Below are 24,556 nucleotides of genomic sequence, written 5' to 3'. Positions count from 1 at the left end.
CCAGAGGGGAAACTGAGTCAGGGGGTGGTCAATTACTTCTGAGAGAGGCACTGAGTGGGGTGGGAGTTGCTCCCCATAACCTGAGTCTGACCTTGAACATGGCCTGTTCCTACTTATTATGCAGGAGCCAAAGGCTCGCAGAGTCAAGACACACGTGTCCACCCCTGACTGCATCCAACTCAAGCAAGGCTAGCCCGAGGAATCCAGACATGTCCTTCAGCCCCTCCTCTGGAGCCAGCAACTGAAGCCAATTACGCAGATAATAGGACGGATGTGGCAGGGCTTTTTCATCACATACATTATTCTAATAGAAATGCATACTGCAACTCGAGGCTTGTGACAGTCCATTTTAGACGATTTGGCCGAGCAAATCAACTATGCAGTAAGAACTTGAAGAAAGTGCTTTTTTTCAGCAGTATCTGCCAGTTCTATCCTAAGCAACGAGATCTCAGACAAACCCCAGCTGTGAGATGCAGAACACTCCCTTTTTCCAAGCTCACTAAATGGCCAGTGGAGGAATCCGAGAATCCAAGAATCCGTGGTGTCCATCCTTTAAATGCCCTTAACCCCACCCTGCCCTTCTTTCCTGCTCTCTCCAAAGCATCGCTATTCCCTCAGTCCACACTAAGACACACCTTTCTGTCAGCTACTTAAAACCATTAAGTGACTTTAATTAGGTTTGTCAATCCCACAGGCTGGAAGGGTGGCAAGTCAGGCCTTCTACTCACTGTGCATTAGCAGTCCATCGCCTGAATGAGAGGGTACATTTTCTGAGCTGTGTGTGAGCAGCCTCCACACTTCCTAGGCAGAGATCTGTCCAGGGAGTCTGGGAGGCACCCAGTTATAAAGCTGCCCCTCTAAACTTGGCCCACTGCCCAAATGGCCACCTCCCAAAATCCCCCTGGGGCCAATTTTCAACAGGCTGCTCTGTAAAGCTGAGCAAGATAGTCAAAGCAGATGCATTCTTTATGCAAAGCCAGGCTCCAACCAAGATCTCTAGCCAAGTCTGTTTAACAACAAGCTTTCAACCCTTCTGGCAACAAAAAATGAGGGAAAGCAATGATTACCTATGCAATCAGAAATATTCACTTTGGAGATGCCAAAAGAGCTAAGCAGGTATGTCAAGGGGAAGGGAGAAAACTTTCCACTGCTCAGGAAAGAGGAGGTTCACCTATCATGTGCTCGGACAGCACAGATCAGTGAGGGTGTAGGAGGAACCCAAATAGCTCACTCTGCCTTCACTTTGGCCATGTTGCCTACAGAGAGGAGAAGAAGACTCTTCTAGCCTTGGGAACTCTGCTTCCTTTCTCCATCCATAGCAAAAGCTTTCAGGTTGTGGAAGCAGAGCAGCTTCTATGTTTGTTAGAACTCTGGCCCCTGCAGTCTTGGCAATAATGTGACATGGACCTTGCTTTCCCTCAGTCCCAAAGTGCCCGTCACCTGGTGCCTGTTACAACCTTCTCTTAGTCCCAAAATGACTAGGCCACCCGGTAGGTACTAGAACCCAAGCTGATGCCATAGCTGACTCTGGAGAGTAGCTTGATGTCTGCACCTTTGGGAAACTCAGCAGTAAAGAGTGGCTGGGCCAGACTCAGAGTTGTGAGGAAGCCTGACCCATCTCCAGCAGGGAGAAGGTAAGCGGAGCCAGGACCAACCTCTTCCCCTAAGGTGAAGGGACTAGGAACCACCCAAAGTAGAGAACCTTAAATCTACTTGGGCCTGGTGGCCACCTGATCTCTTGGCCAGTGCGCCATAGAAAAGGAACCCCTGGGCTGGTCCTACTGGACCCCCCACATCACCCACTACGCCAGATCCCATTCCCAGACTGGCTCTGCTGCACCCTTGTCCTCTGCACACCCTGCTGTGGCCCATCTCCATCCCACCTGCCCCTTCCCTGAGCCTCTCAGTGGGGCACATTGAGGAAGTGGTGGCCCCTGGGTGGACAGAGGCAGCGTCATGGGTTCACTGTGCCATGGGAGTGAGTCTTCCATGATTGTTATGAGTCTTCCTGACTCAAAATATGTGCAATTCCCAGCGTCAAACCAATGCTTTTAAACAGCAGCTGCCACTGCCATCGCCTCGCAGAACACTTCAGAAACTCTTCTATTCAGAGACCAGCCCTGGCTTACGTCATCCCACCCATGCTAAGAGGCCCAGTGGCTGTTGAGAACTTTGCAGCTTTCGTCTCTAAGTAATAAAGGGTGAAGGCAGATGGAGGGGGAGGCACGGCCCCTGGAGGGGGCGGCAGGGGTTTTCTTCCTGCCCTGAGCCACAAGCGTTGCCTTGCTGTGCTCCTCAGGTCCTCCTGGAAGGTGCACTGCTGCAGCTCAGCACTGTAGCAGCGCCATACCTACCTGGCCCTTTGCCAGTGGACAACACCTTAGGAGAGAATAACCTGGGGTGAAGAATGAGGAGGGTAGGCTGCCAGGGGCCCTCGCCCGCCTTCATGACACTTCCACGTAGGAACCTGGCTTTTTGTTTCTTTGTTGGGGGTTCTAGAATTGAACCCAGGGAGTGCTGAGCTATTTCTTCCACTCTTCTTAAATTTTGTTTTGAGAGAGTCTTGCTAAATTGCCCAGAATGACCTCGAACTTGAGATCCTCCTGCCTCAGCCTCATGAGTAGCTGGAATTACAGGTGTATGCACTGATGCACTTTCTGCTCACCCCTCTGAGTAGCTCTAAGTGCCTGTTCTCTTGCAAACACGTCCCTAATGCCTATTTCTGCTTTAAAGAAAACAGGAGAGCAGTACTAGGGCCCTGGATTTCCAGGTGAGGGTCCCAGCCTGGGCTCTGTCCAGGTTACACAGCTCAAACAAGAACCCACCTGTGGTCCGTGCTCCGCTGTAGAGATCAGGGAGACGGCCCTGCCCCTGCCAAGGCTCAAGGAGCCCGTCGGTAATGGTGTGCATGTGCAGGCGTGCCACATTTGCAGAAGTCCTCTCATGTGGCCTTGTCTCTGCCTCTCTTCATTTTTCCCCATCCTGCTCCTGATCCCACGTTATTTAACCTCAAAGAGCTCTTGGATTTTGTCCTTCAGGAAGCCTACGGTAGCCCCCATTTCCGATGAAATTGCTCTTCTGACTGCCTCCACCAGTCTCAACAGTCATCACCTCCCTCCACGCCCCTCCCATGGAGCAGAACAAGCCCTGCCCGCCCTGTTCCTGCTGCCCTGTCCTTCACCCAAATTCCTTCCCCCACCGTAGTCTGTCCACCCCACGCCCAAATCCCGGAGTGCTACCCCAGCTTCAAAGTTGATTTCGAGCGTGGCACAGTGGCCCACACAACTCAGGAGGCTGAAGCAGGAGGCTTACGAGTTCCAGGTCAGCCTGGATAAATAGCACTCACCTCTTCTACTTATTCTGCTCTGATGGACACCAGCGCCATCTCTCTCCTGGACAGCGAGCAGCCTGAGTGCAGTGCCGCTGCCTGATTTCCCTTAAGATCTGGTCGGCTTAAAGCTGGGCCCAACACGGAGCAGCTGGGTCTGAAATGCAGCCAGGCCACCCCCAGGTGGAGATGAGACCTCCTCTCAGGGCCTGAGCTCTGAGGGTGGGTGGCTGCATGCTGTCGGCGCTCACACACCCTCCTCCAGAGCCCCAAAGTGTCCCCAGAGGAGGACTGGACCTCCTCCTTCCACACCCAGCCAGCCGCCACTGCTCCTTGCTGATCTGTTCTCTCTGTCCCCCCCCATGGTGTCCCTGGCTGAGAGGGACCAAGGGGGCTAACCATGGACACCGCAGGTTCGGGCATTTCTTCTTTTAATCAGAGCACATGTGGGCCCACTTGTGACTTTCAGACAAAAAGGGCTGTTTGTGACCAGATTCACAAGATGAGTGAAGACCCGGAATTGGGAAATCGTTCAGTTGAGAGTAATCACAAAGCTGCTGCTCAGAGAAGAGTTCAGTTTTGACTTCAAGGCTTGCTTTCCTCCAGAGCGGTGTCTGTCCTTTCTATGCCGTGACCGGGGCCGTCTGCTTGTGGCGGCATCGGGCCTTTCCGCCCGGGGTCCAGTCTGCTCACCCGCTAAAGCTTTGTTCCTTTGATGCAAATCGACGTGAGCACAGGCTCCTTCCCCTCACAGGGCTGCTGTGCCCTGGCCTCCCTCCACAGACAGGCCGTTTCTTCTCATCTTTGTCCTCTCCTTGCCCTGCCTTTTTCACACTGTCGGTCCCACCGGTGCTCGGCTTTCCTCGTGCTGTCTGCTCTCCAGTCTCTCCCTGCCTATCTCTCTCTGTCTGTCTCTCTGTCTCTCTCTGTCGCTTGTCTGTGTGTCTCTGATTGTCCCTGTCCAGCTGTCCTCTGGCCTGGCTGTCCCTGTCTCTCTATCTCTCCATTTCTCTGTCTGTCTCTATCTCCTGTTTTCCTAACAGCTTTAGCAAGCTATAATTTACATACCATTTTAAGTACACAAGTCAATGACTTTTAGCAAATTTATAGAATTGTACAAAGAGTACTACAATCCAATTTTAGAACATTTCTATCACCCCAAAAAGAACCCTCGTGCTTGTTTGCATTCAATATTATTCCTGTTCCCAGCCCCAGGCAACCATTAATCTGTTTTCTGTCTCTGCAGATCTGCCATTCTAGATGTTTCCTATGCACAGAATCCTTCGCAACAAGCTCTTTAACTTACTGTCTGCCTTCTTGAACTTAGCATAATGTTTCTGAGATCCATCTATTTTATAGCATGTCTCTTGCTCCCTTCTTATTTATTGCTTTATACCACATGTTCTCTAGCTAGTCACCAATTGATGGGCCTGGCTTCCCTCTCAGTGTTTTAACATCCACACCAGAGACTGCGCACTAGTCCTCAGATCTTTCTGGAACAAACTTCTGAAGACTGGGAAAGGTTTTTGGTGTCTCAGGACATTCTTGCTTTATCACAGGAAAGAGCTGCTTGACTGATAGCTTTCCAGGACAGTGATTCCTCAGAAAACAAATGAACCAAAGATATTTTTCGGTTTATCTCACTCTAAGCTTTCCCCAGCCACAGTGTTAGCAACTGGCTCTCCAAAGCTATGAAAGAACTCAAAGAAGCATTACCTCAGGGCATTGCTGCTAGTGCTTTATGGCCCTAGGTTAGTTACAAACACTCCAGAGGTAATAGTTGAATCATTTAATATTTAACAACTAATTGGGAAACTGCACCTGATGCTGGACAAAAGCCAGGATGCCAGAGACCCTTTGGTTGCTGGCTAATATGGAAACTCAAGGGAAACCGGAGAAGGAATCTGATCGTCTGAAGCACGGAGCAGGGAGCACTCAGAGGACAGCAGGTCTTTACCAGCTGATGCAGAAGCATTTTAATCTTCAGTAATGACCTCAGCCCTGTCGATAAGCACAAGCTGAACGTCAAGCTCCCCACATGAGGTGTGCCTACCCTGTTCACCCACAAAGCAAAGAAAGAGGCCTCCTTGGGTTATGACAGAGTCCTCGTCTCAGGCCCTAAATTTTAAATTGGTTTTAAGGCCTCGGGATGGAGTAGTGCTTCAGAAAGGGAGGTGCTCTGTGCTAGAGAAGTCGGGGAGAGGTCGCCTGTTGTCCTTTGGCTATGGCCCTCCCGTTGGGTAAGGCTGATAAAACTGAAGTTCTGAGCCAGGCCATCAGTGGTGACCAAGCCAGGTTGTCCTCACACACATTCCTCTTGACACGGACAGGTTCTGGCTGCAGATGGTCGCGTGGTGGGGGCAAGGATCCAGAGCCACCGTGGCTTTTGACAATATCTCCATCAGTCTGGACTGCTACCTCACCAGTGAGTTTCCCCGACACCTGGTACTTTGCCCTCCAAACCCAAAAACCCATGGCCTCACTACCCCTCCTCAACCTAAGCCCTATTTTCTCTCCCACCTTCCCCAGTGCAAACTTCTATCTCCCCTGACATTGAGTCTCACTTAACTCAGCCTGTGGGTTCTTCTCTATTCCAGTCGGTGGGGAGGACAAGATGCCCCAGAGTGAAGAACCCAAATCAAGAAATCTATTTGAGAGGAACACAAACAAGGAGCCCAAATCCTTGGACAGCAGACCAAGGCATTTGCCTGTCTTCAACCCTACAGGTAAGAAAGAGTTCAGTTCACAAACTTAAGCCATGTGGTTTCTTGGTGTACAAGGCAGAAGAAAGATACGTGCTGTAACTGCAGTGGGGAGCTGCGCATAAAGACTTAAATGGTCAACTTTAGGAAGACTATCACCTGTTTTCTGGCTATGGGGTCCCAAGAGGAAGCCTTATGACTCTCACATTGTCCAAGCACTGGAATCTACTGGAAACTGTGCAAAGGAACAAGTTCCCCCTACACCTAAGAAAGCCCAGAATCCACACAAACAGGAGAACAACACTGCTAATCCTTTCTCAAGCTACTTCCTTGAAATCCCCACTTATCAAAGAAAGCAAATCTTACTATCAGTTTTCCTCTCCTCATAAAGAAGGTTGAGGCCAAGGACAAGGCTATCTGTTGCTTTATAGTGGGCCACCACATCACAGGCGAGTTCAGTTCAACGCACTTCCCCAGAGCTGGATCCCCATCAGAGTAGTTGTGATCTGCAAACCCTAGCGGGGGAGATTCATTAGGAGGCTCCTGCTGCTTTAAACACAGACTTCTTCAGTCTCTGGCTATAAACCATAGGTGTGACTTCTCAGCTACTCTTCCTGTCAAGAGAAAGCTCCTACAATCCATCTCCAAACCTACCCCCTCCCCAGAAGAACCAGTCAAGACCTCCTAGCCCTACTGCAGCAAGCCAAAGGGCTCCCCTAGGGGGCCCTGGTGCCTGGACACGCGAGGCTTCTTCAGACATGAGAGGTGTACAGGGAGCAGTCCACTCACACTACTTTTTCCTATAAAGTAAGTCTTTATTAAAATAAAGACAGATGAAGGACGTCTCTAATTTCTACTCACAGTGTAAAACCTGTTTGGTACAAAGTATTTTTTAAAAGCTAGATGCTTTGCCACCAACGTTTCTGGCTCTCACTTCCTAGCCCAGTTTGTTTGTTTAGTCTTTGGAGGAGTTTTCCTGTCCCTTGAAAAGCTCCCTCAATACTGACATTCACCCCTTCCTGATTCCTGCCTGCCTCATTCCAGCTGCCCATCCAATGCAAAGAATTAGTTGCTTTTCTCACTCTACCCCTTTCCTCTTCCCCTTCACCCTAACCAGAACCCGCCTCTAGAATCCTTCCACTTCTCCATACAAGGATCCCCGCCACAGAACTGCCAGCTCTGTTTCATGGGTGATTCATGAAACATCCAACCTGAGGGGCGCAGCCTTCTAACTTTCTATCCAGAGTCCCTTCCTGTCACCAACCCCAATGATTCACCTCCACTTACTCCATGGCCCTTGGCCAACTACTACCTTCTTGTGATAAATTCAGGAAATTTACAAATATAAAAATTCAAGGAAGAGGCCAAATATCCCTTCTGAGTGAGCTAAGAAAAACCTGATGGTAAATCCCCATCCCCCAGCATAAGCACTGGCCCTGATTACATAGCAGGGACTCCAGAAACAACTATTGATTGACTGGTGGGCGGCTGGAAGCTTGAGCTGGGATCTCAGATGTCAGCAGCCGGCAGCCCTGCGGCCAGCATTTAGGAAACAGCCATGCACCCTGCCGGAGTCTGGGTTTATTGCCACATAATTCCCACTGTCCCTAAAAGGCTAATCGATAAGGGCCTGCCCAATGGCCACTCAAACTAATGAAATCACAGAGCGGCTCAAAAGCGGTGATGACTCCCTCACCACCTCCAAATAGAATTAGAAGCAAGCAGCTGCTTGCGGGCTAGAGACGACTCCAGCTGAAATTCAGCCCTCTACTGAGTAACTTCACCCCTATTCCCTGACCCCCTCTGCCCTCGAAGGGACACCTGAGCAAGTGGCTACAGATCAGGGTTCTGCCCCCCTTCTGGGCCACTCCTACTCAAAAGAAAGGACACTGAGCCAACTAAGCCCCTGGGCAGCCTTGGGATATACACCAGCTACCTGATGTTTCTCGGGAAGGCTCTGGGAGACTGAATAAGGAGCCTCTACATTCAGGAACCTAGTGCCACATCGAGAAGCACTTTAGGTAATGGAGAAGTTGGGCCAGGCCACGCATACCCTCCCCATGCTGTGTCTTAGTGGTAGGAGGCAACACTCCATCATGTTTTAGGTCCCTAGCCCCATGTCACTGTAGATCCCTATACTGTGTGTGCAGGTTAGGGTATCTCTGTTCTCTTTGGGAGGATTTCCCAGGGACAGGGCCGTCTTTCCTCCCTGGACTCAGCCTCATGGTAGGGAGAGCAGCCCCACTGGCCCTGGCCTCACCTAGCTTTCATCTGGACCCCCTGCGCTCCTTGCACACTTCCTCTGTGGCTGGTTCTGTACTCAGATGCTGAAAAGAACAAGACACGGGTCTGGAGCTCAGAGAATTCCCATTCTCAAAGAGGAGAGGGCAGTTCGACAAGTGCTAGAATTAGAACAGTGTACCCGCAGCAGAGAGAAAAGGAGCCTCCTGGAGAAGGCGAAGTCCAGGCAGACTCCCAAAGGCCAAGGCCAGGGCTCCCTCCACTCAGTAATAATCACCCAGCAAATGCATGTGCCTGGCACCTCTGCTGTGCCCAGTGCTGTGCATGCCGATAATATGGCTGAGGCTGACCAGTACTCACTGTTCTGCAGCTTCTAATCCACAGGAGAAAAGCCTGTGACCAGGCAGGCTGGGCCTGCTAGGCCAAGCTTAAGTCAAGCTCGGAGCTTTTAGGTGAGACGGTCCCTGGAGAAAGTCACAGGGCTGGGGATGGAGCCAGAAGGGAGCATTTCTGAACATTGACCATGCGGTTTCACACATCCTCCCACGGGCTCAGGGCAGTAGCTCTGTTCTCATCCCAAGGAGGAAGGAAATGGTGTAAAGGGATTTAAGAGTCCCATGACTGGTAGGGAGTGGGGCCAGGATGTGAACCTAAAGTCTACATTCTTTCATTCAGCTAAGCTACTGCTAGCTAGGAAAGAAAGCCTCCAATCTGAGATAAACACTAAAAAAGGAAAAGAGGTAGGGAAAGAGACCCAGATAAGAAGCCCAACATGAACAGTAAACAAATCAACTCCCAACCCCTTGACTAAGAATCAAGGAGACAAGATAATACAATTTTCCTTCCAAAGTTCAGCGCTGTCAATTTCTGCTGAGCTGGAACAGGGTGGCTAGTGGCATTTCACCTCTCGTCCAGGCAGGTCTCAGAGCAGCTCCCAGACACATAAAGGTCACACAAGGTCTTTTGAAAACGGTTACTCACAAAGCTTCCAAACTTTGCTAAATGCCCTCATGTCCCCTGAGCCTTTGGGCCTGACTGCCCTGCTCTGGGAAAGGTAGCCCGAAACCCCGGGACAGCCAGGCAGGGAGAAGCATGTTCACCTAAGTCTCACAGCATTCTCGGAAGCTCTGAGTCACTTTAGCTAATCAGATGAAGAACCTGGAGGAGAAAATGGGGTAAGTATTAAGTCCAGGGAAATTACATTTGTCAGCTTTGCACATGCAATTACGCTAACCAAATGGTTAGAATAATGCAATCACAGAGCTGCAGAGCACTCTCGTGCGCACTCTCTCTCCCTCCCTCCCTCCTTCTCTCCTTCCCTCCCCCTCTGTCTTTCTCCCTCTCTCCCATTATTCTATCCCTTCATCCTCCCCTTCTTCCCTGTCTTATCTCTGTCTCCATCTCCTCCCCTGGTAATGAATGGCATTAGAGGTGAGGAGCTGCAGACTCTGCCACTTGTCCTCCCCACAAAGCTCAGGTGCCGGCCAGCAGGCCTCTGGGGTCCAATACCCCATACCCTTTCCTTAAAGCTCAGATATTACATAGGGAAGGCCAAGGGGAATCAGCTCCGCTCACATGAGAACCCAGTTCCACAATTCTAACTTCAGAATCTTGGCACCAAAACCACAGATTTGCCTCTGAATTATCTAGTTATAGGTTGGCCTACCATTTTCTGAGTGTACATCTCTTGCCACGCAGGGAGAAAAGCAATTAAAAGCATGCAGAACTCCACAAAGAGCACTGGACTAAGAGACAGAGCCTCTGTGTTGGGCCTGGTTGGGTTGTACTAGCAACCTCAGATCTCAGGCCTGTTCAGCTAACCTCACACAGCTCACCTCTTGGGGTGTGCCGGCAAGCCTGGTTCCCGTAATGACACTACTGTGAGAGGGGCTTGTGTGAACACACAGGAGGGCAGGAAACTGGTGTTCGTAAAAGCTCAAGGTTTGAAGACAGTCTCCAAGTCCTTCCCATTCCCTTCTCCGTGACTGTGAGAGCTGAAGGGATCTGGTCTAAGGAGCCATCACTTCGTTTGGCCCATCTCCCCAATTAACCTGTGGCCCAGCTAATGTGCCCAGAAGTCAGGGTGACAGACTGTCCATTTCCACACATGCTCCTATGATTCAAGAACAGATGCCAATTCCAATGAGAAAGTTTTATGTGTTTCATATAAATTGATTGAGTCTATTTCTGCTAAATGCATTATCCATTCACCACAGAACAACTATTAGAGTTAATAGAATTTGTAACTAGAGCCATTATGTTGCAAGCACACCCTTCTAGGGATGACGGCATTGTTGGAAGGCAGGCTTTGTGGGGCCCGCCCTCCCTCAGGCCCTGGCTTCATGCCCGCGAGTGAGTGGGTGGTTGAGGGTTCCTTTGTTTCTCCCAGAGCCCTCAGCATCCTGATCCCCCGCAACTCTGCCTTGTTCATTTCAGTAGCACAACACGACAAGGAAGGCCCTTTTCCTTCTGATTCACCCCATCCTAAATAAATAGTGTATTCTGATCCAATTCCAAAACCTCCCGTCATAGTTTAATTTATTGACACTGCTGACAGTCCCATGCCAGCCTGGGCCGTGGGGAGTTGGAAGAAGCCAGAATTCCTTCTGTAGCTGCAGCTCTTCACTGAATGCCAGTTTTAGAGGTAGGAAGTCTCAAAACATGAGAGGTCAAGAGACAAGGCAGGGTAGGAACCCCTGTGGAGACTGAGTTGTCATTGACAGCCTCTCCTCCCCTGCTTAATTACTGACAATCCTCCAGGATTCCTCAGTGTAGCAGGGAGCTGGTCAACCCATCAGGGAACTGGATGTTGGCTTGGGTCCCTCCAAGTGCATCCTGCATAAGGGTCTCACACTGTCTGCATAGGTCACCTGGCTGGAAGAGGAGGTGCCCACAATATTAACAGTGCATATTCCTGAGCTCCTGAAGCGCTATGGAAAGTCTGTTAAAAATTCTCATTTTTCAGCAAGCCCTTTGGAGAAGTCTAGTTAGCCACAAAAGTTAAAAAAAACTCAGGACTGTGGGCTGGGGGTATAGCTCAGTGGCACAGCACCTGCCTAGCAAGTACAAGGTCTTGAGCTCAATTTCTGATACCAAAAAAAAACTTCAGGACTGCAACTTGACCTCCTCATGACAGACCAGCAGCCTGCACCTTGGAAAGGGCATGAAGTGGGCTCATAGCTCACATTTTAAGATTCCATCTTCCAGAGAGCAAAGGCCTGCCGTTATGTTGATGCCCTTCCATACGGCAAGGATAACTTTTGTTCTGTGAGCATTGCTGGTACCAGGAAGTGTGCTAAGCTCATTCACTCATTGTCTCATTCACTGATGCTATAACATTATCCCTTTTCTAAGACAAGCAGACTGAGGTCTGGAGAGGTTAAGTAATGTGTCCTAAGTTATACAACTCTTATAAAAAGTTAGAGAATGTGTTCCCTTTTTTAGTCTATATTAGGGATGCATATGAACACAATCATCATGAGGAGTGGTACATACACATACTGCAGCTTAAATCTTTTTAGTTCCTCTTCTCTTCCCATCTCCAAAAGTTCTACCTCCCTTTTTCCTATCATCTATTAAAGAACATGTTTCTTTTAAAAAAAAAAAAAATCACACAAAAAGTAGTTTTCTAAGCCAGATGTAACATCTAGAAGGGCAAAGTTGTGGTAAAGTAATCTTAGAGGGACCCCATCATGGAATGGGTGTTGTAAGTGGATTTCTTTCATCTGAAAAACTGCTTCTTATGTTTCTGCTTAAACAGGGTACATCTGCCTCTTTACTAACTGTCAAGGTAGCATACCAGGGGAGCAGTATACCCATACACATACAGGGAGCTGATAACTGCCACTAGTTGGCATTCCTCTGTGCACCCCACCTTCGTGGGTGTGCTTAGAAGTGCTCTGTCAGCGCCCGTTCAATTGAGGGGAGCAGCTCGTTAAGGAGTGGCACACTTGGGGCTCTTGGAACCTGTTCGGGTACGGTCCATTCCCCTCCTCAGTTCCCTGCTGCTTAACCATGTGCGGTGTGCTCTCTTATTCTGCTAATTTTAGATTATCACCTGTTTATAGCACGCCTTAGCACAGCTCCCAGGTTCCCAGGCACTGCCATGCGTCCAGCACCCTCTCAATGAGCACATCACTCTTCATTTGGGTGCGTCTGCCCTGCCTGGGAACTAGTGTGGTGGTGCTCCATGAGGAGAGGCGATGTGGAACTAATTCGTGATTCATGATTCCCATTACGCAAACAAGGCTCTGCCTGTGGAAGATGCTCTGCACACTGGAGAGCTAGTCAGCATCCCCACAGGCAGCCAGCTCCAAGGACCAGGGTCAGCATGGGGGCCAAGGAAGGAAAGCGTTTCCCCAGGGACCTCCTGACAGTGATGGGGTGCAGCTGAATGCTGGGTTGAAGGCTGAGCGGCTCTGTGGCAACAGAGCTTCCTGGCGTATGTTCCTCCATCTATAGGTCACATATTTTCACTTGTACACTGGCTGGCCATTTCTAAGTGCATTCAGTATCTCTCTCCTTCGATTCTGACAGAACCCTGAGGGTTGACATCACCACGAGGTACAATAGAATATAGTTTTTAAGACTGTCTATGTCTAAATCTCAGCTGTACCACTCACTTTACACAATTCCCTTCTCCTACAGTACCTATGCCTTTGTTTCCTCTTATCAAAAAATACTGTTTAAGCTAGATGTGGTAGCATACTCCTGCAATCCATGCACTCTGGGAGGCTGAGGCAGGAGGATCAAAAATTTACGCCCAGTCTGGGCAATATAGCAGTCTAGAGAGATCCTGTTTCAAAATAAAAAAGGCTAGGGATAGAGTTCAGAGTGAAGGCCCTGAGTTGAGTCCTCAGTACCTCAAAAAGGGGGGTATTTATATTACTAGTACTTAGTAGTTACATCTCGTAGGTGTGACATAGGGATTGCGTAAATTAATACAGTGGTGCCTCAGTTCATGAATTTAATTTGTTCCATGGTTCTGGGGAACATGGCTGTATTTGTATGTGGAAGATGGCCTCAGTCATGTTCATCACTCAATATAGAGTCTGTGAATGGAAGCAAAACTTTGCCGAATGCTTCTGTCTGTGAACTGAATTGTTCGCAAACAGAAGAGTTCGTGAACTTAGGTGTCACTGTACTGCACATGCCAAGGGCATGGAGAGGCCCCTGCTGTATTGAGCCGCAGAAACCATCATTGTTTTCACCATTTCAGAGGAGACGGAAGAGCAGAAGGTAGGGGACCAGCCCTACCATCCCACTGCAGAGCTGGGGCTCAAAGGCAAGGTTGCTGGCTCCAAAGCCCTCCCACTCTACATGCCTGCCCACTGAGAGCAATAACTAACACCTCGCAACCGTTGATCAAGGGAGAAGCCCTGGCTGCATCCAAATTGGCCAGTTTCTCGTTCCATTCAGGTGATTTCACTCAGTGTCTGCCGCATCCAGCAGCACTGTCTTCCCTGAATCTCAATCCTGGAAGAAGAATCCGTAACAAGCTGAGTTCAGTCTAACAAGCATGTGTTGAGTGCCTACTGTGTGCCAAACTTGAGCTGGGTGCCTCGGGGCCTGTGGCTGGGAATAAGCCAAGGGCTGTTCTTTCAGAGCACACTACCCAGAGCCCACGTGAGCCCTACTGGATGCCATTATTCTGATCCCACTGAGAATTAGGGCCATGCTCACCTCCACAAGCCTGACTTTGCCCTCCCCTAGCTTGCATTGCAAATTATCCTGAACCAATCATCATTTTCAAAAGGAAATCCAGGGCCCTGGGAGAATGCAAGGCCTCTATACTGTTACTTCAGAACTTTCCAGACAGCTCTGATGGACATTCAGCAAAGCTTCAGGGAAAATGCCTTAATGCCATTCAAGGGGCTTACGCTCCCCTGAGCAGCAGACAGAAGCCTCTGCCTTCCTCCCTCTTGGCTGGCCTGAGAAAACATGTTGTTTTTCCCCATTTGCTTTGGTGAAAGGTTACATAAGTAGGATACAATAAATGATCCAGGAACTCTGGACTCAGCACGCCTTGATTAAGATCATTTAGCTCAAAGACTAACAGAGCACAAAGGGCTCTTCCTTCCGCGCAAGTATGTTAAGTACTTGTTTAGGAAGACCGCTTTCAATCATCATTCTTCCCCCAGGCTCGCTGCTTCTGCCTGTAAACCAACCCTGCAGCTCCCCTCCCCTCCCCAAGCCTATTCCACTCCCTGCTTTTTATAGCGGGCTTGTGGCCTTGACAGAGAAGTATTAGTTTTAAAATTCATCTGGGCCAGAGCTGGACAGAGGATCTTAGGATGAGAACAGCTGAAATATTACTCTTTGATGACACAAGGGGATCTTCTCTACTTGCCCCAGCTCTGCCAAGAGGGAAAGAAACAAGAAGTGGGAAAGCTATCACCTGAGTCAAGGAGGACAGAGCTCAGTTCTGGGAATTCTGTTCCTCAGAATCCCATGGATCCCAGGGCAGAACTCAGCGCCACTGTATCCTCCTTGCTGGGCGCTTACAAAAAGATGAAGAAGGTGGGTACAGTGGCTCAGGCCCATAATCCTAGCTCTCTGGAAGACTGAAGCAGGAGGATCACAAGTTCAAGCCCAGCCTGGACAACTTAATGACTTAGTGAGAACCTCTCTCAAAGAAAAGTATGAGAGAGGAAGCCAAGGAAAATATTGGCTGTGTTGCAGGGGCTTTGGGGTGGCAGGATAATCATCACTTCAAAACAATTTACCGTAAACACTGTGGCTTAGAACAACCCCATCGGTTTCTGTGCTTAGGACGTAGGCACTGCCGAGCAGTAGTTCTGCTTCACAGTCTCTCTTAAGTAAGGACTCCAGTCAAGTGTTATCCAGGGCTGGGTCTCCTCTGAAAGTTTGGCTGGGGAGGACTCACTCCCAAGCAGTTCCTGGAGGCTATTGGACAAAAAGCCTGAATTCTAAGTATCTAGAGGCCACTCTCAGTTCTTCCCCACCATAGCAGCTTTATTAGCTAGTGAAAAGTGGGAAGAAAGGAGGGTGAGAAAAAGAAAAAGAGAGGGAAAGTCTACTAGCAAGACAAGTGATAATCTTACAATCATGAAAATAATGTCCCATCAGCTTTGCTCATTCAATGGTAGGAGCAATTCACATGTTTCAGCCTTAGTCAAAGGTAGGGGCTCACAGAGGCTGTGAATACTGGGAAATGGGATCGTTTTAGGGTTTCCCTGCAGTGGCTTTTTTGTAACAGAGATCACGCCATCACCCAGATCTTCTGAGAGCCCCTGGGATTCTGATGGGCAGAATTCTCAGAATCAAGCTCAGGCCTGTATGTTGAACATGACACAGGTGCTGAAGTCTTCACAAAACATCTGCTGAGAGCCACGTAATAGCAAGACAGTTCCCGGGTTGGCAGGGTCCGAGGGCCCAGGGTTCTGTCTCGGAGCTAACTATGGTAGTGAGCATTTCTGACAGGCTTTGAAAGGTATAAAACAATATACTAATATAAAATGCTGTGATGTTAGCATTCTTACCAAAATACATAAAAAATTTGAAGTCAGCTCCCTCATTCCTAGGAGAAAGGGGAGGGTATCTTGCATTTTGGGTCCTCTTAGTCAGTGAATTCCCAGACACAATCAATCATGAATTTGCAAGATCAAACTATACTGGAGAAAAATAAATGACTAGGGGGGTGGGCATGGATAGAGGATTCCCCAAAAGGACGTATGTGTCAATATTAATTGAAAGAGAGTCTTTGGTCTTCCAAAGCTTGTTAAGATGTTGGAAATCATGGAAACTCCAGGACCATCTCCATGAATTTTTTTTCAAACAAATCCCAAGTGACTAGATTGCAGATGCCTGACTTATTTTCATAGTGAATATTGATAGGGACTTCATAATAAGATGAGAGCAATTTTGTTCAGCTAATTATTATTTTTCAGTAAGTGACTGATGGATTTAATGATCATGCGCCAGATTAATGTTAGCATGTAAGGAAAATAAGGTGTACCTTGGGATTGTCTAACAGTCTAAATGAGAATCAGAAAAACTCCCCAGGTCTCAAACAACTACCTGGAAAAGAAGACTATTTCTTTCCCTTTAACCACCTCTAAGATATTGATCCAATTAAGTAATCCGTTTAGTCTACCAGCTAATCGGTACTATCAGCGATCAAGCGAATGGAGAGTCCCCACTGCTAAGCAAGGGGACTTGAATGCTTTTTCGAAGACTACAGTCTGCCTGCATTGTGTGTGTGTCTGTGTGTAATCGAGCAAGATCAAACAAGTATACCGTGGGTAAGAAACAAAGTGGGTTCCAGCGGACATCTATTTATTGTACCAGAACTCCTCCAATTGGCTTGCCTCTACTCTCTATTAGAAACATAGGTTTTCCAAAGGGCTGAAACTCCTATTGACCCCCCAGTATGCATGGCCTCCCCGTCTGACCACTCAAGTGGGGCTGGGGGCTTGTATGTAGCCTGCTCTCTTCTATTTTGCTTTGGGGGAGTTGTCTTTCTTTTAGGTTCTGGACACAAAGCAGGGAACAAAGCAGGCTGAGCCCAGCTCTTGTGGAGCTACATGCTAATCAGGAAGACAGATGACATAGTTTCAAACAGCGATGTGCTAAGAAAAAAGGGAATCAAGTTAAGGGAACAGAGGTAACAGTGGCCAAGTATTGTGGTGTGTTATGATAATGGAGCAAGAAAACAGGGCCCTTCAAGTGTGTTCCAGAGCAGAACAGGAGAATACTATCAGTTCCTAATATTAGTGTCCTAATTGTTCCTCCAAGGCTGGTATGGCCTAGGGAAATCTTCAAGTTCCTCTACAACGTAGCTACAACCTTATAAGCTAGAGTGTACTGGACCATAACGGAGTATGAAGCCCTGGAGAAAGGAGAGCCCACCTGACCTGAGCAGACTGGGCAGTGAGAGTGACTCAGGTGCTTGGACTGTATCTAAAGAAGCTTGGGAACCTGGTCTCAGTCTACTTGCGTTGTTATTTGAGGAACAGCAGCAGGATCCTCTGGTTAGTGGTATTTTCATTGCAAGGAGATAGGAAGTCTTGATGCTGGGAGGCTCCATTCAGGTTGAAGTAGGACCCTGCCCATGACTGGAAGCCCAAGGAAGGGTCCAGTCCCATAACAAAAATTGTTTCATAGACAACCACTAATGCAAATTCAGGGATCCTGCAAGTGTTCATTATTTCAGTGCCTGGTCATATTAAAACTCACATCTCTGCAGTTGTCTTGGCCTTTTGGTTGCATAATGACTGTTGTATCTCCAGCTACCATAACTGCATAGCAGGCAGGAATAAGACATCCATCTCTCCCTATCTTTGCTCTGGCCTTCTAGCCTCATATACTTTGCCATCTCCTCTTGGTCCTAATGCTCCCCTACTGCTTTCCTTTCAGCCCTTGACCTTGGGATTTCTTAGCCTCTCCGGTGTGTCTGGTTCCCTAATTCAGCTTAGAGCTCTGGGACCCAGAACTGGCAGTCAGAGCATTTGTTCTTTCTAATTCCAAATCCTCTGACCAGTTGGGCTTTCTGTACCTCTACTGCCCATCTGCCAGAGGTATTACCACCCTAAGGGCTTTGTGAGGACTCCAGTCTTTGTAAATCCAGGCTAAACAAGCAAAAGCTACTGAGAATAAAGCAGTGAGAGAGATGTGGTCTTACCCACTGTTGCTTCTCCTGTGAGACAGTGAATCCTAATGACACAGCCCAGATGGTGAAACACTAAGTCAGGTTGTCTTGCTCCTGGTCTGCATAGAGAAATACAAGGAAGAAGTCTGTGACTCTTGGGACTTGAATAGGCAAAGCTGGTATTTGAACCACCACTACTTCCCACTTAAGCCTCAACACCATATCCATTATGTGTCCCCAGCAGATGGGTGACTCCCTAGTCCCTATGTCAATATCAAATACTTCTTTAGCATAGCTCTGGCCTAAAGCCAACTTGAGAGTAACCAAATTAGCCCCTAAGTCTGCCTTAACTTAATTTTTACAGCTCTGCTTTCAGGATAGTGTTTTTTCTTTGACCTTTCTCTTCTCCCATGCGTCACTGGCTTTCCCTCGGGGAGCAGGGGGTGGCTGAGAACAGAGCACAGCAACCATCACAGGAGCCATTAAACTCCCACAGATCCCTTGGTATCAGAGCTGTTTAGGGTAATTCAGTCCTGAAAGCAGCTTTTATTTCAACAGCACTGACTTGCTGCCCTGGTAATGGGGAAGCAGCTTACTGGCAGTTCCTCTCTCCACCACCCAGCAGAAAAGGACACAGACCTCTGGTCTTTGTTCCCTGGGATACCTCAGCATTATCAGGCATCTCACCTGTCTAGAACTGCATATGAAGCAAAGGAAATCAAGATGTAAAAGTAACAATGAGACCGTGTGTGGGAGCACATCTAATGAAAGGGAGGGCTGGTGTTATAACTACTGTTACCACCTTCACTTTCCATCAGCAAGAAAGAACAAGAAACAAATGACCAGAAAGCTTTGTGTAAATGGACAGGACTGGAGGTGAGAAAGTTGAGTGTGTTCACATGTGCACTTGCAAACAGACACATGCATAGACAGGCACAGGTGTGCGCTCAAGCACATGTAAGTGTATGTGTATGTGTGCACCCACACACATGTGTAAATAAGTGCAGCCTGAGAAAGTATGAAAACAATGAAAAAAATTCAACTGAACACTGTTGTAGAAAGAGCAGCTGTGACACTCCCATCTCACTCAACCTAAGGTTTGCTCTGTAATCACAAACCTATTGTTTAACTTTCCCACGTGATTCACTATTTATAAGATAAAAGTAATCCTTCCCCTTCCCTTATCTACTGACCTAACAGGATTGTAAGGAGCTAAGATTACTGGAGGATGGAAATGCTGCACAAATGTACTGTGATTAAATATATTGAACTTGAAGGTCTAAATATTCCCAACTCTGGTCACTGAGAATCATAACAATATCCTTTTATCTGAGGTACCCTCCACCATCCACCAACTATGGATCCCAAAATAAAAATACATTCCAGTGTTGTGAATTGAAGGCTGGGTACCCTTCCGCCGTCACAGCCTTCACAGAGGCGGGAGGGTGTTCTCACAGCCTCGCCTGACATTGGGTGCTAGATAAGATTTAATCATAAAAGGACATGCTGAAGTTTGGAGAAAGCAGAGGGAGAAAAAAACATTAGTTCATGTAAAATGTTTACACCTAGGATCACTTAGTGAAACATTAAATAACCCTAAATAACTCATTAAGTCTAGGTGGTGCTATCAAGAAAAGATTAAATAACATTTAGTGGTCCATATGCAAAAAAATGGCAGAACATGACATAGCAGGAGGATCAAGGCCATGCTCACTGGAGATGTCCCTGAGGTGTACTGACAACCCTGCCACCCCAGGAGTAGAAATGAAGGTGAGGGATCTGACCAGATGGATGCTATAAAGAGACTGATCATAGCAAAGCTATGATTTTTTTCAACATGTAAAATATTTTTCAAGGACTCTGTAAAAAGGGCAGTGATGGTTGGAACATTACAGTTTTTTAATCTCTCTGAATCCCCACATAAAACCACAATCCTATATCAAAGTTAAAAATCCTTGGACATTTACAACAAAATTTGTTGATAAATTATTCCCTTAAGATCCTCAAAACACAAATGAGTGATGACAAAGTATCACTTCACATGTTGACCAGCAGACCTGTATGGTCACAGTACAAGAGAAAGGAGAAGAGAGGGTAGAAAGTCATCTGAGAACAGCTGCTGGAATGAGGAAAGGCTTTTCCCATTCCTGGGAGATGTGAATGTGGAGGCCCAAGGTAAGATCTAAAGAGGCCAGGATGGTCTGTCCACCAAACTTCCTCCCCAGGAAAGTGTGCATATTTAGAAGGAATTCCTGGGAGTTAAATCAGCATTGAGAAGGGCAGGGATAATGGAAGGGAGATAGAAAGAGGGAGAATGTAAAGGAATGACTGTCCAGAGAAAAGTGAGAAATCTCAGAGAGCACTGTCATGCTCACCAAAACTACACAGGTTGGGGGTGGGGGGTGCTCTGTGAAGTTAGAAAGCCTGTTGAACCTATAAGTCCAGGAAAGCTAATTTCACATAAAATGGATAGCAGAAAGGTACCAAAGTCAAATCCCATGCACAGTTATAATAATGAGCAAAGAGGGCAGAATAACACCTCTACAGAAAATAAAGAATACCAGAAATACCTGCTCATGGAATAAGCTTCTATTCCAAAATGAGCTAAAAACAACTAAGACAATGATAACTCAAAAAGTATGTGATCTAACTCAGAAAAGAATTTGAAATAAAACATGTTTTACAGAAATGAAATAGTAAACTAGAAGGAATGAAAATGAAGACCAAATGAAAGAGTTCTTAAATTCTTACACAAAATAGAAAGTAAGGTGAGGACATATTTTAAAATAAAAAAATGACATACATCAAAGATAACCAAAGAAGATCCAACATACATACAGCTAATAGTAACACCTGATGAAGTAAACAAAAAAACTGGCACAAAACACATACTTAATAAAGGTACAAGCCAAGGCAAATGTCCTTAATAAAACTTCCTACTAAATAAGTACACTGTACATCTAGGAATATTGGCACAGAATGAGCAATATCAAAGCATAGTCTGGCAAAATTGCTGAACTTTAAAGAAAAAGCAAAAGAGTATTTTGGGCCCCTAGGGCACACAGCAAGTGATTTACGGGAGAAGAAAGTTTACATTATTGTAGGCTTTTTGTTAGGGTGGTAACACTTCCAATCAGAGGAAAATAAAGTGGCAAATTTAATGTACTCTAAAAGAAGTATTATCAACATGAAGAACTCAGTGGCTATTACTACCATCATTTCTTTCTGCTTAAAACCAAAATGCAGATAACAAAAATAATGGGAAATATCAATACAAGAATTGACAAGATCATTAGTCATATGGTACTATAGAACTAAGACTAAATAAGGGTTGAAGAGAAATGAGTATAATGTGTAATAACCATCTGCCCAAACTGTGTAGCTATGCAACTACAAGACATGATAGGAGAATGAGGTACATATATATGAAAGATTTTTAATTGCTCTCAATTTTTATATTAATAATCATGGTAGTAGAATAGCTATTGTTACTCTGACACTGCTATGTGTATAAGGAAAGATAATGTAAATTAATAATTACAAGATTGGGGCTGGGGATTTAGCTCAGCGGCACAGCACCTGCCCGGCAAGCAGAAGGTCATGAGTTCGATTTTCAGTATCAGAGGAAAAAAATAATTACAAGATATTCTAACTTTTTATCGTTTATGTTCTTGAGAACATAATCTTATGATTCTCAATTTGGAGAAGGAAATACAGATGTAATATAGAAGCAGTTAAATTAAAAGCTCCATAGTACTGAATATGAATTAAAAGGATCAATATGTAATCATGAGGCATATGTATGTATATTTCATGCATATGTATGTTTATACTGATATACATGTATACATATGTATAGTTCCTAGCCCTCTTCTCTAGAGCAGCCAAGAAACAATCACCAAGCTAGCAGCAATAAGCTGTCATTGCACCCAGATTTTATACTTAAAATACCTCTTGCCATTAAAGGAAACCAAGGCTTTCGAGAAAAATGTCTGATTCTTGGTCTAGGGAAAGCACACTGTCATACTATATAACAAGGAAGCTGTAAAAGTCTTCTAGGGTTATATCAAAAGAATTACAGAAACTCTTACTTACCAAATATATGACAATTTAAGCTTCCAAAGGATAATAATTGTAATTAATTAAAACTCAAAACTAGCCAGGCACCATGTCTCATACCTGTAATTCAGGAGGCTGAGGCAGGAGAATAACAAGTTTGATGCCATCCTGGGCAGTTTAGCAAGACTCTTTCCAAATCCAAGAAGTAAGAAATATAGCTTAGCAATAATAGTGTCCCAGGGTTCAATCCTCAGTACCACCAAAAAGAAAGAAAATCTGTTTAAATTCATGGATTCATAATAATATACAAAATTAACTAGGCAACTTTAGAGGGTGATAGAGCACAAATTCCATATTTTGAGAAATGTAAATAAGGAAAGAGACTTAAACATTTGTACTGTCTTGTCTACGTGAGCTAAATCACTGAGTAACCAAATTGTAAAAGAGGGAGTGCATCTCTTTTTAAATATGTACCAACTAATAATGAGAAGAAAGATATAATTAAAATGTATTGCTGGGTGCAATGGTGCATACCTGTAATCCAGCTACTTGGGAGGCTGAGACAAGAGGATTGGGAGTTTGACAACTTTAGCAAAGCCCCGTCTCCAAAAAATAAAAAAGAGTTAGGGGTATAGCTTAGTATGAAGGCCCTGGGTTCAATCCCTAGTAACCCCTCCGCCACCCCCAAAAAATAGCACTGCTTTGTAACTCCCAGTAAATAAATGGTTTTATGCATTGAGCTTCAGCAAGTCATCAAAAAAGGAAACAATAATCAGATAGTAAGTACCTCCCAATGAAGAAACATCATCTAAAATCTGGCAAAGAGATCTGGTTGGTAATTTACTGGACAGACGAACACGTTGAACTGGACCTTGGTGATTCAGTGAACAAAATTCACACTCTGGGAAACATCACAGGTCAAATGATTAAGATTCTTCAAATGATACCATAAGGAAAAGGTAGGCGAATAGGAGGATTCTACAGACTTAAGGAAATAAAAAATAAAAATTTAATTATAACTGGCCAGGTTAGAGAACAGTACCTAGAGTGATAAAACTATTGATAAAAATGCAAGGAAGTGATTAGGAGGATGTGCTTCCTTTTAGGATTAAAGAAACAGTTGAGATTGTAGAGGCCATTGAAGGTCTTATGAAGTTACTAGCAGAGTTCTATTTCTTGACCTAAGCAGTGGTTAAAATGGGCCTTTGCTTTTTAGTAACTCATTAAGTAAGAATATATCTGCTTTGGGCATTTTTCTGTATGCTTTACTTTAAAATTAAAAGGTTTAATCTTTATCATTGTTGAAGAGTCTCTTGTTATATGTCATTAAACAGAATCGATAATTCCCCACTACATACTTACAGAAATTGTTTTTCTTTTTTGCATTTAGAACAAGTTATAGTGATAGTTTAACCACACAATGACAAGTGTGTACCTTGTTTTCATTTTACCCTAATAAGAGAACACTTGGGTTTGATCATGTATGCAAAAAAGGGGGTGTCCCTTTTTCCAATTTATGGTAAAGAATGGCATCTTATACATTTATGGATGGGTGAGTGATAGTCAGGCTGGACTTGAACTTATGATCTTTCTGCCTCAGCTTCTCAGAGTGCTGGGATTACAGGTGTGTACTGCCATGCCCAGCTTAATTCTTATTTAAGGGTATCTAAAACAGCCTTCAAAACAGCCCAGAATGCCCCAGCTCCAGTGGTTATGGATAAAATTCAATTCTGTGGATCAGAATCAAAACGGTACAAATGGTCCACATGAAACAATGAGTGCTTCAACACACAGACCTTCAACAAGAAGCAGATCTTTATTGTCGTGATTAACAGTGATAGTTGAGAACTTATTTGCCTTTGTATCATGCTTTATTTCTTTGCATCAAATTGAGCAGATGAGATGGCTTAGGAACAGTAATAAAACCCACACAATCACAGTCTAACCTATTGTTTTAACGCTGTGCTGTATATTACTAATTGATTTGTTTCTTCTTCAAGGACTCTGCAGTACACCTCAAATGAAACCCGGTGCTTAATGGATTTTTCTTTATTCAGCTGTCTATAACTATTCAGTATTTTCATGTCTGTGGGTTCTTTACACAGTGTGGATGTGAATGACTTCTAGACTATGTTTTCAACGTGTAGCATGTATAAGAACAAGACAAAGCCATTCTTATAGCTTTTTATTCATAAATGACTTTTAATACAATAAGGGATTTTGTTTGTTTAGGGAAAAGAGGAAGAAAGAGGGGATCTCCTTCCCTCCCCTGCCCACAACCCCAACTTCTCCTCCAACAGCTCCCAGAGCTTCAAGGACTAGTGCAGACCCTCAGCAGAGGAAACAGGGATTGCAGCTCAGCCTCAAGCCTGCCTCACTTTGCTTTGTTGCTTATGTTAGCATTATGCTCTCTGATATCTCTGCTTCCTGTCACCGTGAGTGACTGCAGGCAGCATAGAGGATGGAAAAGATTACCTGGAGAGCAAAGTCAGTTCAGTCACTTAGAGGCCCAGGCAGGCTATTTCTCAACTGAGAGCACCCAACCATTAGGGAGCCTCTGGAAGAGAAAATGCCCCGATGCTGAGAACGCTCTGGCTTTTATTTAGAATATCAGTG

At 45.9% G+C, this 24,556-nt stretch overlaps 1 protein-coding gene across 1 annotated transcript in view; it reads left to right on the top strand.

Annotated features, from left to right (window-relative positions):
• The window catches only part of Alk (anaplastic lymphoma receptor tyrosine kinase), a 701,863-nt gene that overhangs the window by 611,411 nt on the left and 65,896 nt on the right, over positions 1 to 24,556 (top strand). The window contains exons 10-11 of the mRNA XM_005400546.2: positions 5,659 to 5,753; positions 5,926 to 6,054. Of these exons, the coding sequence (XP_005400603.1) occupies positions 5,659 to 5,753; positions 5,926 to 6,054 (224 nt within the window). The remainder of the gene's footprint in view (positions 1 to 5,658; positions 5,754 to 5,925; positions 6,055 to 24,556) is intronic.

This window comes from Chinchilla lanigera, unplaced genomic scaffold (genome assembly GCF_000276665.1).
Source record: "Chinchilla lanigera isolate Chin_1 unplaced genomic scaffold, ChiLan1.0 scaffold00068, whole genome shotgun sequence".
In the NCBI taxonomy this organism is placed as follows: domain Eukaryota; kingdom Metazoa; phylum Chordata; class Mammalia; order Rodentia; family Chinchillidae; genus Chinchilla; species Chinchilla lanigera.
This window is presented reverse-complemented; position numbering and strand designations above follow the sequence as displayed.